Raw genomic sequence first — 21,577 nt, 5'->3', positions numbered from 1 at the left:
AGCTGCTGGGGCCACAGCATTCTGGCAGAGAGCACAGCTCTCAGCGAACCTTTTAAAAAAGTAACATTTACACAACTTCATGCACATAACACAAGATGTACCAGGAGGCCCTTGCAAGATCTCAAAGGTCCTTAGCCAGATATTTATAGTGAGAAAGTCTAAAAGCATTTTGGGGGGAGTGTGGCATCAATGGAAAACGGTCACAATGGTATCCAATCATCCACAGGTTTGCAAAGAAACTATAAACAAAATTCATACTGAAACTGTTTGCTGATCCTATAGGCTTGGGGAAATGCTACAGTACATCATTCAGCATGTGGTCTGGTTTCAAAATGGCAGGCGTAACGCAAAATGACAGCTAAAAATGTTCCTTTCCCCACTTCTGAGGCTGATGAGTCGGAAAATAATGGCAGAGCCTTGAAACAAAATCAGAATGAAAGCTGAGGCTTGAGGTTACATTTAACATAATTTTATTGCCTGAAATATTGGTGACATTTGATTTTATTTAACAAATGTGAAATTCCTAGTGGATTTTTGAGATAAATACTAGGAGCCTGATCTCCTTTTTTTGCCTAGCCTCCCAAGGTATTGGCCTAGCCCAGGCATCCCCAAACTCGGCCCTCCAGATGTTTTGGGACTACAACTCCCATGATCCCTAGCTAACAGGACCAGTGGTCAGGGATGATGGGAATTGTAGTCCAAAACATCTGGAGCACCGAAGTTTGGGGATGCCTGCAGAAAGAAAGAAAGAAAGAAAGAAAGAAAGAAAGAAAGAAAGAAAGAAAGAAAGAAAGAAAGAAAGGAAGGAAGGGCAGGATGTGGAAAGCAAGCAGGTAAAACATTACTTGTAGAATTTTCCTTGTATCTTTCCAAGTAACAGGGCTAAATACCTTTTTCTTTCAATGAAAGCTGAAAATTCACAGAAGGGGCCCAGAATATCCCTAGGCCATCACTCCACATGTCATGCTGAGCTATGACCCTACACCAGTGTCTATTTACAGAGGATGGTTCTTTCAAGGCAATTATATGCAACACAAGAAAGCACAAGAATACCACTGCTAATGATTCCAAGCGCAATTATGTGTATAGTGTCTAAATATATCATCTGGTCATCCAAGCAACTCAGACCCAAGACATATTTACTCTTGTTTTTGAGGTTCTGGAGGAAATCTCAAAAATGTCACACACACACGTGCACACACAGACACACACACACAAATGTTGAGAACTGTTTCTCAGGAGTAGCTACTTTCAAATGCCTCCAAACACTAGTGGAGTTGTTCCAGTGGAAATGACACAATACTAAGACCCCCACCCCCCAAAAAACCAGTAGAACCAAGTGAACGGATATTAATATGGCTATAAATAAGTATAAATATGGGTGTTTTCAGGGGCAATCCCAATAATTATAAAGTGGGAAGAAGGGAATCAAAGTGGCAATAGCTACAAAGGGCATGTAGCTACCAAAAACAAGTAGAACTGCCGAAATAGAGGTATTACATATAGTAGGTATCCTGAAATGAAGCAGATGGTGGTGGCAATGGTTGGAAGCAGAAAAGGGGGGATAGCATTCCTGGACGCAAGACACCATGACAGCTAGACAAGCAGCAAGGTTCAAGAAGTGGAATTAAGGGACGACTTGACTGCAGGAAACAAGGCACGGACACTGATTCTAAACATGTTAATAAGGAAGGAAGGCCTTCTAATTTCAATAAAACATATATCCACATTAAAGGAGAGCACCACAGGAATGTGGTCTGAGTATACAGAAGCAGCAACAATAAGGATTTGGAATGAAATACTGTAATACCAAGGGGATGCGGGTGGCGCTGTGGTCTAATCCACTGAGTCTAGGGCTTGCCGATCAGATGGTTGGTGGATTGAATCCCCGCGACGGGGTGAGCTCCCGTTGCTTGGTCCCAGCTCCTGCCAACCTAGCAGTTCGAAAGCACGTCAAAGTGCAAGTAGATAAATAGGTACCGCTCCGGCGGGAAGGTAAACGGTGTTTCCGTGCGCTGCTCTGGTTCACCAGAAGCAGCTCAGTCATGCTGGCCACATAACCCGGAAGCTGTCTGCAGACAAACGCCAGCTCCCTCAGCCTATAGAGAGAGATGAGCGCGCAACCCCAGAGTCATCCGCGGCTGGACCTAATGGTATGGGGTACCTTTACTTTTTACTGTAATACCACGGGGAATGGATAGACAGACGAGGAATTTTCTAAGATAGGCTGCCACATGTTGTCCTAAGCTGTATGGGCAGGTTACCAACTCATATAAATGGCTATTTCCATGGCTCCACTGCATACCTTGCAAAAAGACAACCTTTTATTTTTTAATTTATCATAAACAGGCCAATATATGTGTGTGTGTGTGTGTGTGTGTGTGTGTGTGTGTATTTAATGGTGTCTAGTTTACTTTGGGCCAATCCAAAAGTGCCACTGTAACTCCTATTCACATTTTGTCATTCACCGTGACCACTTTGGACCCTTGCACTGTACACACTCCGGAAAGAAGATTTTTGCCACTCCACCCTTATAGCAGCCACTAACCTGAGATTTCTATCAGACCGTTAAGTTTCCCCCTCCCTGCTCCTTGTCAGACGTGTGGGATGAGCCACTTGTGACATCTTAAAGGAAGTTATTTTAAAGCAGGCTGTTAGAATAAGGCAAGGTGGCTCTTTAAGAATTCAATTAACTTCCAGCTTGTTTTGCAATAAATCGTCCAAGAGCACGTCCTGCCACTCTTCATTCCAGGGAGAGTGTCCGGAGACTGCCCAGATGTTTCAGCCTCCGGTTCTCCTCCGTGGAAAGTTTCCGCCTGCAGGCTGCTGCATTTAGACATTCTGTTCTCCTGACTCTACTTAATCTAGAGTGCTGTCGGAGCTGTCACATGAACAGTGAATCATGGGCCCTTATTGAAAACCCTCAAGAAGAGCTCAGGGCAGACAGCTGCACAAACCCGCACCCAAATGCGGTCTCTTCTCGCTGAGGGTTTTACAACTCAACCTCTGGATAATCCCAGAGCTTGACTGACAGGGACTGTTTGTTCAATAACAGAAATTTGTTAAAAACAAATTGGCTGTCTTTCAAACAGACACCCTTTCCTGAGTTCCCTAACCTCACCTCTTTTTTTGCTTCCCTTTCTTTCCCCCTCTTCCATGCACAACAAGATCCATTTTCTTTGCTCTAAACAAACTGGAATTATAAAAGAATGCTGCTGTGCTGCTCGCCTTAATAGATTTGCACATTTTCCCTCCTCCCTTCCTTTCTTCTTTAGCATTTCCCAGGATAACATATAATCCTTTGCACCTGCAAAAGCTCCACAGACTGCAGACTGCCAAGAATCGACCACGTGTCCTTGCTTCCATGACCAGAGATCCTGTGTTTAAAGAGATAGGAGAGGGGGAAATTATTAAAAGTTAGTATATCTGCCCTGTCTTCCTCTTCCTCGTTAAGTGTAGGGCGGGTGGAAACAGGAGTTTTAAAGAGCTGTTTGTGGCATTTTCAATTATGTAATAAGTCACATACACATACACACACTAAAGGACCTTATGCGCTCAAAAAAAAGTAGATGGTCTGGGAAAGATAAATGGAACGGCAAGAGAGAAGGCATGTTTGCAGAGAGTTAAGTACATATTCATTTCAGCCTGGAGCAATGCAATTTTACAGATACAGCCTGAATCTTTCTTCCTCTTGGGAAGATAAAGCAATGCAAAAAGCACACTGGAAAAATATCAGGAGTGAGTTCCAATCCATATGTACATGCCAAAGAAAAACCATTTCCAAATGACTTCCCTTTGTGTTACTTCATACCCAGATACGTTGTCCTAAAGCTGCTGAGAGGGGTAGCAGAAGCAGCATTTTGTCACCCACTGCTAAATTGCCCAGTCTTGAAACCAAGGTGAACAACACAGGTACCACCAACAAGAGTGGCCTTTTTGACTATGACGTAGGTCACTAACACTCCCATTTTACAGATGTAGAAGTATGACCGAGACGACCCTTTGAGCTTGCAGCTACGTTTTGAACCGAGTTTAGCAGAGCAGAGATGTACATATATTTGAGCAATGGATCTATACTATACTCTACCCCTACCCCCCCCCAATTTTAGACAATCTGATTGCCGGCGGTGCAGAATATCAATAGTCTGCCCCTTGTAACAATTGTGAAGCAACTTCCCCCTGTTCCCCCCACCCCCTGAAGGCTGTGCATAGAAATGATTGTCTAGCCCTTGTGACACTCATGAAGAACAATGGTTGATTTTTAAATTGTTTTAAAGGGTGCAAAATCTTTAATCAAGTACTGTGTTAGTTGGGAAAGCAAAGGCATGCTGAAGTAGAGCTTGCTCCATAGCTTGTGGGGGGGGGGGGGCGGAGCACAAACACTCATGGATGGAATCATCCCTGTATCTGGAGTTGGGCTCCAAGTTCCCTGTGCTAAACTGTAAGCACTAGGCTACCCATGACTAAGGTGTATGTCAACTAATTACAACAAGTCTAAACGGAGAAAAACAAGAGACATTAATAATGGACTACTCTACCATACAGCCAAACTCGGAGCAGTCCAGGGGACCAAGGCCAAAGGAGAATTCAAGTTGGCCAAGAGGAAATAATAAAATCCGCTCGCAGCAAGGCCAACTTAATTGTGGTGTGGTCTTCCCCAGGGAAGCAGGGAAAACCCTCTTTTCTGGATCATTTAAAAATAGACCATAGCAGGCAGCACTTGAGAACATACCACAGGGAATAATCCCTACACTGGAAGAGACTGGACGTGGATGACCTAATAAGTTCCATTCTATCCCTCCTTTTCATAGGGAGGCCCAAAATGAAATGTGCGAAAGAGAGGAAATGAATGCATCAAGTAACAGGAAGGAGAAGATTAGAGAATAATAGATGCATCCCATCCGGCTAAGTCTATGAAAACCCAAAGTAAAATATTTCAATTGCCACCCATTTTTGAGATTATCTCTCTAAAAAAAGAGAGAAAAGGTCCCTGCTTATGTTCAATGCTCCATATTTTATTGGTTAGATCTGGATGATTTGCACGATTTTTTCTTTCTATTTTGCTTGTTTTTACCATGTTGCTGTGTTTTCCTGGAATAAGCTGAGAGGTTTGGGTTCAAGACCCCTATCAGTCAGTGGGTGCCATTCTTGGGCGGTTCCAATCTCTCAGCCTCAGCACCACATCAATAATGGGAAAGATGCGGAGTCCAACAAGATACACATGCAAGTACCGTGTTTCTCATATTATAAGTCATGTCTTATATTAATTTTTTCTTCAAAAAAACACGACATGGCTTATTTTTGAGGGATGTCTTATTTTTTAATAAAGTGCACGCGGGCGCTGTTTGCCGGGCTTGTCAAGCCCAGCAAACAGCGCCCGCCGATCTTCGGTGACAGGCGGGGGTGGGCGGAGAGCGGAGAACGATCTCCGCTTCCCCCCCACCCCCGCCTGTCACACAGCACAGGTCGGCGGGCGCTGTTTGCCGGGCTTGTCAAGCCCAGCTAGGAGCGCCCGCCGATCTTCGGTGACAGGCGGGGATGGGGGGAGAGCGGAGAACGATCTCCGCTTCTCCCCCACCCCCGCCTGTCACACAGCACAGGTCGGCGGGCGCTGTTTGCCGGGCTTGTCAAGCCCAGCTAGGAGCGCCCGCCGATCTTCGGTGACAGGCGGGGATGGGGGGAGAGCGGAGAACGATCTCCGCTTCTCCCCCACCCCCGCCTGTCACACAGCACAGGTCGGCGGGCGCTGTTTGCCGGGCTTGTCAAGCCCAGCTAGGAGCGCCCACCGATCTTCGGTGACAGGCGGGGATGGGGGGAGAGCGGAGAACGATCTCCGCTTCTCCCCCACCCCCGCCTGTCACACAGCACAGGGCCGAAGATCGGCGGGCGCTGTTTGCCGGGCTTGTCAAGCCCAGCAAACAGCGCCCGCCGATCTTTGGTGACAGGCGGGGGTGGGGGGAGAACGGAGCACGATCTCCGCTTCCCCCCCACCCCCGCCTGTCACACAGGACAGGTCCGAAGATCGGCGGGCGCTGTTTGCCGGGCTTGTCAAGCCCAGCAAGGAGCGCCCGCCGATCTTCGGTGACAGGCGGGGGTGGGGGGAGAGCGGAGAACGATCTCCGCTTCCCCACCCCACCCCCGCCTGTCACACAGGACAGGTCCGAAGATCGGCGGGCGCTGTTTGCCGGGCTTGTCAAGCCCAGCAAGGAGCGCCCGCCGATCTTCGGTGACAGGCGGGGATGGGGGGAGAGCGGAGAACGATCTCCGCTTCTCCCCCACCCCCGCCTGTCACACAGCACAGGGCCGAAGATCGGCGGGCGCTGTTTGCCGGGCTTGTCAAGCCCAGCAAGGAGCGCCCGCCGATCTTTGGTGACAGGCGGGGGTGGGGGGAGAGCGGAGAACGATCTCCGCTTCCCCACCCCACCCCCGCCTGTCACACAGGACAGGTCCGAAGATCGGCGGGCGCTGTTTGCCGGGCTTGTCAAGCCCAGCAAGGAGCGCCCGCCGATCTTCGGTGACAGGCGGGGATGGGGGGAGAGCGGAGAACGATCTCCGCTTCTCCCCCACCCCGCCTGTCACACAGCACAGGGCCGAAGATCGGCGGGCGCTGTTTGCCGGGCTTGTCAAGCCCAGCAAGGAGCGCCCGCCGATCTTTGGTGACAGGCGGGGGTGGGGGGAGAGCGGAGAACGATCTCCGCTTCCCCCCCACCCCCGCCTGTCACACAGGACAGGTCCGAAGATCGGCGGGCGCTGTTTGCCGGGCTTGTCAAGCCCAGCAAACAGCGCCCGCCGATCTTTGGTGACAGGCGGGGATGGGGGGAGAGCGGAGAACGATCTCCGCTTCTCCCCCACCCCCGCCTGTCACACAGCACAGGGCCGAAGATCGGCGGGCGCTGTTTGCCGGGCTTGTCAAGCCCAGCAAACAGCGCCCGCCGATCTTTGGTGACAGGCGGGGATGGGGGGAGAGCGGAGAACGATCTCCGCTTCTCCCCCACCCCCGCCTGTCACACAGCACAGGTCGGCGGGCGCTGTTTGCCGGGCTTGTCAAGCCCAGCTAGGAGCGCCCGCCGATCTTTGGTGACAGGCGGGGGTGGGGGGAGAGCGGAGAACGATCTCCGCTTCCCCCCCCACCCCCGCCTGTCACACAGCACAGGTCGGCGGGCGCTGTTTGCCGGGCTTGTCAAGCCCAGCTAGGAGCGCCCGCCGATCTTCGGTGACAGGCGGGGATGGGGGGAGAGCGGAGAACGATCTCCGCTTCTCCCCCACCCCCGCCTGTCACACAGCACAGGGCCGAAGATCGGCGGGCGCTGTTTGCCGGGCTTGTCAAGCCCAGCAAACAGCGCCCGCCGATCTTTGGTGACAGGCGGGGGTGGGGGGAGAGCGGAGAACGATCTCCGCTTCCCCCCCCACCCCCGCCTGTCACACAGGACAGGTCCGAAGATCGGCGGGCGCTGTTTGCCGGGCTTGTCAAGCCCAGCAAGGAGCGCCCGCCGATCTTTGGTGACAGGCGGGGGTGGGGGGAGAGCGGAGAACGATCTCCGCTTCCCCCCCCCGCCTGTCACACAGGACAGGTCCGAAGATCGGCGGGCGCTGTTTGCCGGGCTTGTCAAGCCCAGCAAACAGCGCCCGCCGATCTTTGGTGACAGGCGGGGGTGGGGGGAGAGCGGAGAACGATCTCCGCTCCCCCCCACCCCCGCCTGTCACACAGGACAGGTCCGAAGATCGGCGGGCGCTGTTTGCCGGGCTTGTCAAGCCCAGCAAGGAGCGCCCGCCGATCTTCGGTGACAGGCGGGGATGGGGGGAGAGCGGAGAACAATCTCCGCTTCTCCCCCACCCCCGCCTGTCACACAGCACAGGGCCGAAGATCGGCGGGCGCTGTTTGCCGGGCTTGTCAAGCCCAGCAAACAGCGCCCGCCGATCTTTGGTGACAGGCGGGGGTGGGGGGAGAGCGGAGAACGATCTCCGCTTCCCCCCCCACCCCCGCCTGTCACACAGGACAGGTCCGAAGATCGGCGGGCGCTGTTTGCCGGGCTTGTCAAGCCCAGCAAGGAGCGCCCACCGATCTTTGGTGACAGGTGGGGGTGGGGGGAGAGCGGAGAACGATCTCCGCTTCCCCCCCCACCCCCGCCTGTCACACAGGACAGGTCCGAAGATCGGCGGGCGCTGTTTGCCGGGCTTGTCAAGCCCAGCAAACATCGCCCGCCGATCTTTGGTGACAGGCGGGGGTGGGGGGAGAGCGGAGAACGATCTCCGCTTCCCCCCACCCCTGTCTGTCACACAGCACAGGCCCGAAGATCGGCGGGCGCTGTTTCCCGGGCTTGTCAAGCCCAGCAAGGAGCGCCCGCCCATCTTCGGCTCTGTCCCCCTATGCGCGACGGCTCGGGGAAGCAGGCAGGGAGCTCCTGCTGGGTCCCGCGCCTTCGCCTCTCGCTCGGTCGGGGCTACACGACATGGCTTATTTTCGGGGTATGTCTTATTTTTCACCAACCCTTAGAAATCCTGTCATGGCTTATTTTGGGGGGATGCCTTAAAATATGAGAAACACGGTAAAATGTCCAATCTGATCAACTGTAGAGCAATAATGGCCTTCTATATGAGGACCTCTGCAGTTGTGCAACAGTACAATTACTTTGGCATCCTAAGCAAACCCAGGGAACACAAAAGCATTTAGAGGATAAGGGAATTGGCAATGCATCTCATTACGGAAGTTTCCTTTCTTTGGGTCCAATTAACTCTGAAATTGTAACCGCACTGACAAGGTATCAGTGTGAGTACACAAGGCTTTGGTCATCTTGTTTCTCTCTAACGATTCCCTGTCTGATTGCTCCAGGCATGCGCTATTAAAGACAGCAGGAAATAATTAGCCGTGTTTTTCTTTCAGGGCAATACCCATTCCCACCAGCATTCCCAGTCCTGGAAAGCAAAGATGACAAGCGCTGCACTTTTCAAGCAGGCTGTGATGCCAAGCCTGTGTCATGTGCCTTCTATTAGACCCAAGACTGAATAGAAGACTTTGTTTTCCACTTCAAAGGACCCATCCCAATCTTGCGCTCTTCCCTTATGAATAACAAATTGGAAATAAATCTTCTGGCTGAAACACATGGAAACTCATACAATCCGGGCCCTCCTTGGCTTCCTAGGTCACTTGTATGCTAAGTTTGTGTTTGCTTTGGAATACCCAAGTGAGACCTGCATATAAGTTCATCTTCATCATTCACTGAAGTCCCCTTCCGAGGGTCTTCTGGCAATTCCCTCACTGTGAGAAATGAAGTTACAGGGAACCAGGCAGAGGGCCTTCTCGGCAGTGGCGCCCTCCCTGTGCAATGCGTCAGGGAGATAAAGAATTACACAACTTTTAGAAAACATCTGAAACATTGGGGGGGGGGTTGACTTCACCCCAAGGGAAACTCCTCCATTGTCTCCCAAGACAGGTGGATGATAACAACAAATGATATGAGTTTACTTGAACACGATGAAGGCCTAGATCGCTACATTAGCCATCTTAGATAGCAAATACAGCAACCTAGGTTCTTTTGGGTGGCCTAGATTCCAATTACTAACTCTCCTCTCAGCATAGCATTATTTACACACACTTTGCCACCCACATCAGGGCAGAATGCTTGACGGCAGAATTCCCAGTAGAGAGGTGGCAGTGAGCTGTGTCTACTGGCACTAAGTAGCCCCTCCCCGATCTCAAATTCTGCACATGCTCAAAGGCCCTCTCTTCCCTATTCATGAACATATCAAAGCATGGGCGTAGGCAAGGGGGGGCAGGAGGGGGCAGCTGCCCCCCCTAGAAGCAAAAAATTAATGTATTTTACAGACCATAACCAGCACTTTTCTCCTCCAAAAACTGAAGTGGAAAGGGCTTTGCTTTAGCAAGAGCAGCTAAGTCTCCGCTTGCTGGGGGGGACGGACACAGCTGTAACAAAAACACATCAAATAAATAAAGCAAAGTGGCTACCAGTAGTTAAGCAGTTAAGACAATGGAGCAGATATCCCCAGGCAAGTTTCGATAGCTGACCAATTCACCCTATTGTTCTTGAGTGGGAGTTGTTAATGAGCATTCAGGAATCACATTAAGAGTTCTATTGACGATTTAATGAGGGTGCAGAGGATTCAATTTGACTAAGGTGGCTCTGCAAGGCTAAAAGGAAGTGAATAAGAAAGGGGGGGCCTGTAGCTTTGACAGACACAGTGATGTTTATAAAAAGCACAGGTGTTCCAGCCTGCCCCTCCTCCTGCATCTGTATACTGTAAATCAGGGGTGGCCACCTCCCAAGAGACTCTGATCTACTCACAGAGTTAAAAACTGGGAGTGATCTACCCCCTTTTGGGGGGTTCAGGTCAAAGCTGTTGAGTTTTTTTTAAGGAAGGGAAGCCCTGTTTTTGGGGGGGGGGTTAGGTCAAACTTGTTGAGCTTCTTTTAGGAGGGAGGGAGGCCCATTTTTGTTTAGGGCTTCAGGTCATAGTTCAACTTTTTTTAGGGAGGAGGAAAATTTTGGGTGAGCTTTTTTTAGGGGTGCCAGTGACCTACCAGTGATCTACCACAGACATCCAGTGATCTACTGGTAGATCACAATCTACCTGTTGGACGTGCCTGCTGTAAATCAAGCAGAGAGAAAGCTGCTTACAAGACTCCTCTTGCTGCAGAGTTCCAGCATCACAGCGTCACCCAGAGGCACCCAAAAATATGAGTTATCCCTCTCTCTATTTCTTCCTTCCTTCCCTCCCTCTTCCATCCTTAATAAAATACTGGGGGGGGGGAGATAAGCCCCACATAGAAAGCCCATCAACATGGGGGGGTGACTCTTTCAAATACGGTATTTACCAGTAATTGGGGGGGGAGGGGAGAGGCACCTAGGCCTCTAGGAGTTGGCTGCTATGCCTAGGAGTAGGACAATTCAAGAAAGCAGAATGATGCATATGCTATGGTAATATATCAATAGAATTGTAGTCGGAAGGGACCACAAGGGTCATCTAGTCCAACCCCCTGCAATTCAGGAATTTTTTCCTAAGGTGGGGCTTGAACCCAAGACATGGTTGAAATATTATGCTGATATGCAGCAACGCCTTGGAGCCATCGTGGCTGCGGCCGTGCCTTGCCTCGCCCTCGCCCGCGTTGCCACCCCCTCTCGCCTGCCCGACCCTCTCATCCTCTCCAGCCAAGCAGGGTAGCTGCCAACACTGCCAGCCCCAGAAGCACAAAGTGGCCGCTGCCGCCGCCACCGCCACAATGTCATTGGGCCCACTGGCCCTGTAGCCCCGCCCACATTCCCACTTCGTGGCCCCTCCCCTCCCGTGCCTTGGCCCCGCCCCTGAACGACCATGGCTTGCCCCCCCCCTAGTTTTGATCCTGGCTACGCCCCTGTATCAAAGGGTTGTGCAGGGCTTTCAATTTCAGCTAGCACTGGGTGATCTACCAGGGATTGTTTAAGTAGGTTAGCCCTTCTAATGCAAAGGGCTGGGCTGGATTCCCCCACGAGATCTCCTCCAAGCGTCTGCCTACCATCCTGAATACTGAGAAGCTATTACATTCACCTCCCTGCCCCCTTTCGCAGTGCGGAAACTGTTTTCTTTTGGATACTTTTGCAAAGAGAAAAACAATACTCTTCATGAAGAATTCCTGCTCAGGAGGAGGAAAGAACTAATCTGACTGCCTTGCAGCCCTATCCAAACTAGTGTTCTAAGGAAAGAAGCACTCCAGGGAGAGCAACAGGCTTTGGAGCCTAGAATGAATTCAGTACATATTTGGAATGAGGCATGCACAAACTTTCTAGAAATCGGATCACTTCCCATTCTGAAAACAGGGCTCAAACCAGCAAATAAACTTCATGTGCACCCACCCTCTGGAAGCCTGTTTTCAATGTGCTGCCTGTTTCCAAACCCTTGAGCATTTTCAAAGGGTGTTTTAACTCAGCCAGCAAAGCAATTCCTTTCCTTTCACTGTTCCAAGCGCACATCAGCTTACAGATGGTGCGCAAGAATGTCTTTGACAGTATTCTAAAGCCACTGTGAATAACAGTTATTGTGACACTGATAAAGTGAGGTTTGTTTGCTGAGCAGCTGTGGCTATATTGTTCTTTTTCTTGGGGTGGGGGTGTAAGGCAACCATTAGGCAAATGGAATGCACACTCCCCATTGGCTGGAAGTGACGTCACCTGCCTCGAAACGCTGCACTAGAAATCTGGTTTCCGTGAAGGAGCACCTCAGCAAATGGCAGACACGTTAGTGTAACCAAACGATTAGTGCTTAATCCCCCAAAGAAGCAGAGTCGTTACACCAAGAAGGAGAAGGGAATGGTAGAACGCTTACTGCACAGCTTGCAAGGAAATGGGTTTAAGGCCCTGTCTGGGTTTCATCTACCCTGGGCTTAAATGCCACCAGGAACAGTAATAAGAGAAATGAAAAGCTACCATGGGGGGAGGGGGAGCTGTGAAAAGGGAAATGGAGGGGGGGGAGAGAAGGAAAGAATGTGGGACAAACTTCGCTTGCCCACCCAGTAAAAACTATTTTAAGGCTTTTTAAAACGGATAGCTACATATATAGCCAATAACGTATTCCGCTTAAAAAAAAGAGGTGTGCGTGTGTGTATTGGACATGCTAAGATTTGAAAAAACCAATTAATAAATTAAAACTAACAACAGAATAAAAATACTAATTGGTGCGATACTGTTTTAGAGGAATTTGCTTGTGACACAGGAGCATCTGAGAATGGTTTTGCTTAGACTCTTCAACATTACACTCTCCTCTAAACTTTAGAATACCTAATTAGGTTGGGACAGCAAAACACGCCAAATCCATTTCTAAGCACCAGGCTGCATATGCTCAGACCACTAAGGGGGAAGAAGAAAGCAAAAAAGAGGCTCCAAGCTGCAGCTGAACATATTTGGGCTGCATATCAAGAACTGCTGTACATCCTAATCAAATGCATGTTTATTCCAAAGTACTTGTCACTGAATTCAATGCTGCAAGTCAAACGGAATCCGTTCCTGAAGTCTGTTCAACTTCCAAAACGTTCAGAAACCAAAGCACAGCTTCCAATTGGCTGCAGGAAGCCAGGCTGGCAGCATTTGGGAGCCAAAATGTCCGAGTACCAAGGCATTCAGGATCCAAGGTAATGGTTCAGCCTACCTGAAAATGTCTGTGGTCCACTTTTACATTCTGTTAAGTTACAGCACCTATCCGTCCTATTTCTAAAATGGTTCATATTAATATCTACTCCTAGCCTAATTGTTGACCATGATATCTAGAATTTTCTTTTTTTTAAAAAAAGGAAAAAGTCAAGTGTCTGAAAAACTTGAAAATTCATCCTCCCCAGCAGCAATAATTTTGCAGCTCAGAAGCCCACTCTACAGATCTTCATGCCCAAATGGACTATAGCAGGCATCCCCAAACTGCGGCCCTCCAGATGTTTTGGCCTACAACTCCCATGATCCCTAGCTAACAGGACCAATGGCCGGGGAAGATGGGAATTGTAGACCAAAACATCTGGAGGGCCGAAGTTTGGGGATGCCTGGACTATAGTAACAGCCAGGGCTTCAGTGTTAACATCTGCAAGCTAAAATAATATGTGAAATATTAAACCTCTTCATGGGTCCATGCAGCCATTAGATCAACATCTTGCAAAATATTATTTTATTATTTATTTTACAGATTTATAAACTGTCTTGCAAAATAAAAAGGTTATCCCAAGCCATTCTATCAAAGATGATAATAAACATCAGCCAATAAAGCGAGATGAGCGCCGCAACCCCAGGGTCGGTCACAACTGGACCTAATGGTCAGGGGTCCCTTTACCTTTTAGCCTAGCCTGGATGTAACCAGAATATGAGTAATGGAGGCATGAGCTAACATATCCAGAGATGGCTTACAGTGATAAAATGCACACCTAGCTACTGTAATCTCTTAAATTTCTATGAATTTCGTCTTCCGGAGGGAGTACAACCCCATCCAGACCCAGCTAAATACTTCTCTCTGGAGCAATTGACACATAGTACCTCTGTCTCATTTGAATGAAGCTTCAGCTTGTTTGCCCTCCTCCACCCAAAAACTGCCTCCAGACAGCGGCTCAGGAATTATTGCTCAAGTTATCTGAATTTTACTGGCAATAAACTGTTTAGATTACACTCTCTCCAAAACCCCAATTGCCTATTTACTTTGTGAGCTGAATTCCACCAGTGTACTTCATGCCCTATGTTTATAATACATTTCACCTCCAGAGCATCTTGAATGTATCCTAAAGCAGCCTTGTATTCTGAGAATCACTACATCACACTACTGTTTTTAAATGTGGTGTGGGTTTTGGGGGGGGGGAAGCACATGGTGGCTCTTAATGCTGTCATCTCCATTGTCCAGAACAAAATTATACCCTATTTAGCAATTACTGTGTCAGGCTAGTTATACAGTACACAACTTAAGAGAAAGCTGCCCACGACACTATGTTATCACAGCAGATTCCAAATACGGCAAGTGAAGCTATCCTAAAGGTTGAGATGATTCCCAGATACCAGCACGATGAAGACACCTTTGCCAAAAAGCACCTCATAAACAAGCCAATTGGTTTCATAAGTCCTGATAGGTTTGTTAGTAACAGATTCAGCAGTTCCCTGTGAGCTACCACAGTCTGTGGGTGCTTAAGCCACTGGAGCCCTTGTGAAGCTCACAAGGAAATGAGGATGTGAAACATCAACCACACTGTTACAGTCGTACCTTGGAAGTCGAACAGAATCCATTCCGGAAGTCCATTTGACTTCCAAAACATTCAGAAACCAAACCGCGGCTTCTGAATGGCTTCCTCCTGCAGCCAATCGAAAGCCATGGAACATTTGGGCTCCAAAGAACGTTCGCAAGGTAGCTGGGATGCTGAAGCAATGCTTGGGCACGGTAGTGGACTGAATGAGGGTGGGTAAACTGAAACTCAGTATAGAGAAGACAGAAGTACTGTTATGATTCATCTGTCCAGGTGAGTGGTGTTCAGCCAGGAGGATGAGTTGCAGTCCTTCAGTTTCACTGGCTCCCATTCTAATTCCTGGTCCAATTCGAAGTGCTGATTGTGACACTCAAAGCTACCCGTGTTTGGAGCTAGGATTCTTGAACGACTGCATGCCTCCACATGTACCTACTCATACCTAAGATCGTCTTCTGATGCCGCCGCTGGGTACCCCACCACATGAGGTGTGATGGATGGTTGCTGGGGAAAGGGCCTTTTCAATGGGGGCATCCATGCAACTGAATGTCCTCTCCAGAGAAGCATGCCTGGAAACTACCCTTGATATAAAATCCATTTAGACTAGTGTTTATTATTATTATTATTATTATTATTATTATTATTATTATTACACGCATTGTTGACTGATGTATTTTTAATCCATCTGTATTGTAGGCAGTGAGAACATGGCTATTGTTTGACATATTAATATTTAAAATAAATAAAAAATAACAAAATTATTTAAATGTTTTGAGCTTCTTTGTGGCTTTCTGTCAATATTATATCCAAAGCATTCATAATTCAGGAAGTTACAATCCCTCTTACGCCAACACAAAATTTGCAAAGGCATTTTTAGAATGAAATTTCCTGGTTTCAAATGTCAAAAAGAGACATTCTCTTTATTTTTCAAAACATCTTACTCTTTCACTTACAAAGGCATTCCTTATCAAATAATAATAGAGCTTAGAATAACTGCTGTCTTTCCTAAAGTTTCTACCACCATGTCCCATTAGATCAGGGGTTGCCAACATTTTTGGATCGGGGGGGGGGATTCATTTTGAATTTTCAGGGTGCCAGTCACAAAATGGCTGCCTTGGGGGGGGGGGTGGCATAACACAATAGGGAGAGTACAGTCATGGTGAGGTGAAACTTTTTCCATAACTGTTTTTCCATACAAGAAAAGGCTTAACATGTTGAATTTCTGCCTTGGAAATAAGGCTGTAGCAGGAAAAGTGTATTAAAGAGAAAAAGAAAACAGCAGCAGTTTAGAACTCTGGTGTGCAAACAATTCACTTATCAATTGCACCTGTAGCTTCACTCATAAGCTAAAAACACTTTAAGAAGTTCATGCATATTTTGCCTCATATCTTTATTTCTAGAAGGACTATATGCTTCTTCTTCTTTTTTAAAAAAAGAAAAGCTGGGGCCCTTGCCCTGGGGCAGTAATGAAGGCCTTAATGGGCACCATGGCATGGCATGTGTGGGCACTGGACTGGGACCCCTGCACTAGATTACTATGAGAATTGTATGTGGCATTTCCTTATAATCTATCCATACTGAATATTCAATCAAGACTAAAGCAAGCATGATTAGAAACACTGTTCTCTTTGAGTTATGTGAAGCTACAGTTTTGGGCTTCTTCCAGCAGGGTAACTTCGAACGGAAAAAATATTTCAAGTTTCTTTTCATGTCCCTTGAGCAAAAGCCTGGTAGTGGATGAAATTTACTAGCATCTGACAGCAGTTTGGTGGTTTATGTAAAATTATTTTGTGGTCTCAGTCAAGTTCCAAGTGGGCCAATGGCTTCAACTCCAAAACCACCAGTACAATTTAAGTTAACTATGCCTCAGAAGATAGCGCGATGCCTCATTTAAAAGAGGAACTGGCTTTTAAAACCACCCTAAACAACAACAAAAAAAATCATCCCGGGACCACAGATAATAATTGATGGCGTGTATTACTACAGGCTGGGCGGGCAGGATTTGCAACCAATTCCTTTCCCTTTGGTTAAAACCCAAATGATATAACACATTAAGCACAGAATAAACAGCACTGATCATTTAGCTTACACTTAAGACCGTGGGCAGGAGTTACATCCAGGAAGGAGGGGAGGAATAAGGGCTGAAGGCATATGAGTAGAGAAATATTGGCAATTTAATTTAGCTTCAAACATTCTAGGTGCACATACAGGGTGCGCATTCTGAAGTTGCCACAAAGAATTTGGCTGTCATCCTATACAGCCTGCAGCTAACCTGCCACCTTCCAGGTGTTGCTGAACTCCAAGTTCCATCAGTGCTAGTCAGCTTCCCCCAATGGTCAGAGATAATGGAGGTTATGAATGGAGGTCCCACTGAACTCAATGAGAACTGAACTTCTGAGTAGGCAGCACAGGATGGTGGTGGCGCTAGTTTCTTTTATTTCACCCAAACGTCACAAGAAACTATGAGAAGCGGTAGTGCAGTATGGTGTCTGTAATGCAACTTTATCATGGGAACAGCCCAGTGTGTTAGAACAGTGACACTTGGAGAGAAAATAAAGTGGCATATGATCAGACTGTGTCCATCCACCAAACCTCACAAGCAGGATTTCAGTTTTTCCGAGATACCGTATCTAGCCAAAATTTAGGTGCAGCATACTCATAAGTTTCATTGATCTCACATTCACCACCTCCCCTTATTTCTGTACTCATTTTTCAGGGTTAGTCTTTCTTGGTCTTAATCACCATTTGGCCATTGATTTGTCCCCAACTGAATTTTGCATTGCATTTATTTTACCTTTTTTTTAAAAAAAAATGACAACTTTCCCATTTATATTTTTCACTTTCAAAATGTTTGTATGAGAGACTTACCTTTAAGGACTCCCACAGAGGAAACTGTACAAGGGAGAAAGGAATCTGGAAATGGAGAGAGAAAGAGAGAAACACCTGTCACACAAGCAAAAATTACGTTGTCATGTTAGTCGGCTTTCTAAATTGGGAAGTTACTGTTCACTTGTTGAACTGTAGCTTATTCAATTTATAAATCCTGGAGGAATGAATTATGCACACGCCTTGTTAGATGGCTGGTTTTGCTACAGAACCTTTGACTTTGTTTAGCACATTCCCTGCCGAGAGGTTAACGTATTGCAATGAGGGTGGGCTCTAAGAGTAATAACTGGCACCGTCTTAGTATGGTGAGTTTGAAAGTTTGACTCAGCATTTCGAAAAGCCATACAGAGGATGGTTTAGAAGCTATGTACAGAAATCTAGCTCGCCAAAGAACTGCCAGCTCAGCTTTAGAGCTCTGCTGTCACAAAGGCTTAGGTTAAACTGAAGACTTAAAGACACTTTATAAGGGAAACTATATTTCTGATATCTGGCTCACCTCAAACCTGGAAACTGGAAATGGAGTCAGTCCTGACAGTTATTAATAATTTGGGAACCAAAGTTGTCAGCACTTGAAAATGCAACTCTGGAGGCTAGCCATCTAACGCTTCCATCACTCAGCCATGGCTAGGCACCCAAATTCCTGTCTACCTCTCTTCAACCTCTGGTTTCAAAAATATAAATGCTTGAGGTGAAAAATTTCTATTCCTAGTCCAAATATTCAAGGGCTTGACTGACAGTGGTAGAAGCCTTGGGAAGGCTCCAGTGACTACCACCACATGATGACTTTCTATAGCCTCTTTAGGATAGATACTCAGTTCTGCGAGCGGATACAGCAAATGTTGGCTTGCTCATCACTCCTTGCAGCTCAGCAACCTATGGCTCAACAGCCAGTCTCCAAAAAGAACTCCCTCTGTGCATGAGCAAAGGGCAGCTAAATACGCATGAAATCCATTCATAAAATCAAATAGCACCACTTTATGGTGTGGAACAGAGATTGTGTGAATTCACTCTGGGCCAGTGAGGCTGTGATGGAATATCCGGTTTACTGCACATTTAGTAAACCTTTATTTTCTTTTTCTTTTTTTTAAATCATCTTTATTCATTTTAAACATAGAATACAAAAGGCAAAAAAGAAATGGGCATAAAAAGGAGAAAAAACAAAAAACAAAGAACAATACATGAATACAAAAAAGAAACAACTACAACTAGAAAAAAAACAAAAAAAGAAAAAGAAAAAAATCTAATAATCTCATATCATCTTCATAACATTTGGACTCCCCCGGTTCCCCCCTCATTGGTTCCCTATTACAATTCCTTATAAAACAGTTTTCACAGAATACCAATTATTTTTAAATTAATTAAAATTTCCTCTCTAATTATCACCTTTCAATTTTATCTAAGAACTCATTTTTAATATACATATGCTCTAATTAATTATATTTCCCCAACTTAAGATTTTACCAGAAATGAAATTCCATTTTAATGCTTCATTCTTCCCCCCTTCCCCTGGACCCAGATTACCCAGATGTCTCAGCAAATTCCATAGTTCGTACCAGTGTCAGACTTTTCCATTCAATCCAGCCTATAAACACATAATTATAACTTTTTAACCCACTCCTACCCTTTCCGCAAACTTCCAACAATATTTTTTAAAACCAGCCTGTTGTTTCCCCACTTTTGTTGCTGCTTCCCAACACCCTCCTTCCATCCCATTTTCCCAGAGATTTCCCTGCACTCCCTCTCTCACTGGGTGTGCAGGTATCCCCCCTGGTTCACCATTGAGGAGTTCTTTTTTCAAGTCCTGAATTTGCCCCACATCTCTCACTTGTGGGGCATTTTGCCGTCCTTCTTTCTCCTCTTCTTTGCAGCTTTGAAATTCTTCTAAATTGTCATTGTTGTCTATCATTTGTGCTTCTTCCTCTAATTCCTCAGAACTAACCTCTTCTCTTTCCTCGTCATTTTCCATGTTGTCACTTAGCTCCTCAAGTCTTTTATTTATTTGTCGCCATTGCGTATTGTTCTTGACCAGCTCATCTTTAATGTTCAAGAGTTCCCAATAAATCTTTTGGCAATAAAAGTCTTGTATTGATGTTGTGACTGCCATTGTCCTTGCCTCTCAAATCCCGTGGGAGAACAGAAGATAAGAAGACCAGATGTGGTAGGAGTCAAATTCCATTGTGGAAACCATTTTAAGTCCAGTTCTGGCTATTCCATAATCCAAGTGAATAACATAGTCCCATCATGCTGTCGGCAAGAATTATAAGTCCATTCACTGATCTCTCCAGGAACCAAGATCCAGTCTCCTGGAGGGTTTTTAAAAGTCTAATTTCTGACAAATTGGTTGCTTCCTCTCACTTCCCCTGTTAAGGATCAGGTTACTGCATCGTAAAAAAAGCAATGTGGGAGACCGACTTCCGAGTTTTATAATCTCCCACCGTGTCCAATTCTTTGCTTAATAGTGCCAATCAGAATTTTTACTCACGTGGAGACGTGGAATTCTTTTCCAAATCGTATACTTTTCGGAAGGAATCCACCGCTGACTGGATGAAGGCTCAGGGCTTCGCTGCTGGAGGTGATGACAGTGCCCAAAATGGCTCCCGCAACTGCCACTCCGCTGGCTCTCAGGGACTCTGCCGAGCTCCCTGGGCAGCGAAGGAGTTGCGTTTAGGAGCAGCGCCGGGCCCCCGGTCCGCTCGCCCCCGCGGATTTCCCCCCCTCCACAGTAGCCATAAGCCTCGGAGCTCGAGGCTTCTGCGCCCTCTCTCCAGCGTGGCGGACCGGAAGTCCGTAAACCTTTATTTTCTCCTGGAAGATTAAGAAGCTACGGATAAAGACATTAGGTTCTTGCCATTAAATTGTCCAGGGATCTTTCTTCATAAAACAGTAAGAAATAATCCCACAAACTTTAGTGAAACTTTCTCTGTTCTATCTTATTATTAATCCTTACAGGCAAATCCTTGTTTGCTGCTTCTGTGACATGCCATCAACATACAGGTACTTTTGTCTATGCCCCTCTGAATTCAACAAGGTTTAAGCATGGCCTAACTGTACGCTGGACTGCAGCCATTGTTATTTTATCATGTGCGTTATTTTATCATGTCCATAAAGTGTTTTTCCAAAAACTGGTTTCTATAAAGGCGCTAGAAACTTTAAATGTAAAACATTATTATACCATGACTGTCAACATGACAGGCTTCAGCTCATGCAAGTTTACATCATAGATTGTAGCTGTCCTATTAAATCTATACAGACTTACAACAAGGAAGAGTGAAGCTGAGAGTCAGCCATTCATCGTGACATTTAATTTAGCGTTATTCTAAAATGCACTCAAGAGGCCTGGCATGCATTGTTTACGCTTTTTTTTAAAATGAAGATGACTAACCCAATACATACATTTTTAACAAAACAGCACAGAAACAGATGTAACCACTTAACATTAATCTAATATATTCACTCAAAAAAACCACTTTCATCTGGCTATCTGTCCACATCACCATCTGCATGTGTCTCAATTTCAACTTCCAAAAATGGAAAGCCAGCATAATAAAATGGGAGTTTGTTGTGATACTAACTCTTCTTATTTTTCATGGCTATGACTCTCTGTCTTAACTACCGTAGGTGAGGAAACAGGCCTTTCTGCAACAAATGAATCTCAAGCCTCTAGTGACATTGTGGTACGTGTGGTATTGAGGTTTCTCAACTGCAGTTCAGAAAAGGAAGGTAACATTTCTAGTTCTGAAAGCTTATTGTTTCCTACAAAAATCTTTGCAATATAGCCAGGCAGTGTCCTGAGCAATTGGTCCAGCTGCCGAAGTAAGAACACTCTTTAGTGGCCAGAGAGATGGACTCCATGCCTACTGCTGAGGCAACACTGGTTTGATTCCTTTCTCTCCCATACAAATGCCAGTTCCCAGGCAAAGTTGGGCTCAGCACTCAATAACTTGGCCTCAGTCTTTGCGGTAAGAGGGTAGCCTTCACTCCTTTCCCCTTGTACTCATCCCT

General features: G+C 46.7%; 1 protein-coding gene across 2 annotated transcripts in view; it reads right to left on the bottom strand.

Annotated features, from left to right (window-relative positions):
* Window positions 1-21,577, bottom strand: part of SLC25A26 (solute carrier family 25 member 26) — a 130,320-nt gene that overhangs the window by 24,472 nt on the left and 84,271 nt on the right. For both annotated transcript variants that reach the window (XM_035106708.2, XM_060271329.1), the window contains exons 6-7: window positions 17,558-17,602; window positions 3,308-3,377 (exon numbers count right to left, since the gene is read on the bottom strand). In XM_035106708.2, the coding sequence (XP_034962599.1) occupies window positions 3,308-3,377; window positions 17,558-17,602 (115 nt within the window). The remainder of the gene's footprint in view (window positions 1-3,307; window positions 3,378-17,557; window positions 17,603-21,577) is intronic.

This window comes from Zootoca vivipara, chromosome 2 (genome assembly GCF_963506605.1).
Source record: "Zootoca vivipara chromosome 2, rZooViv1.1, whole genome shotgun sequence".
NCBI lineage: Eukaryota > Metazoa > Chordata > Lepidosauria > Squamata > Lacertidae > Zootoca > Zootoca vivipara.
This window is presented reverse-complemented; position numbering and strand designations above follow the sequence as displayed.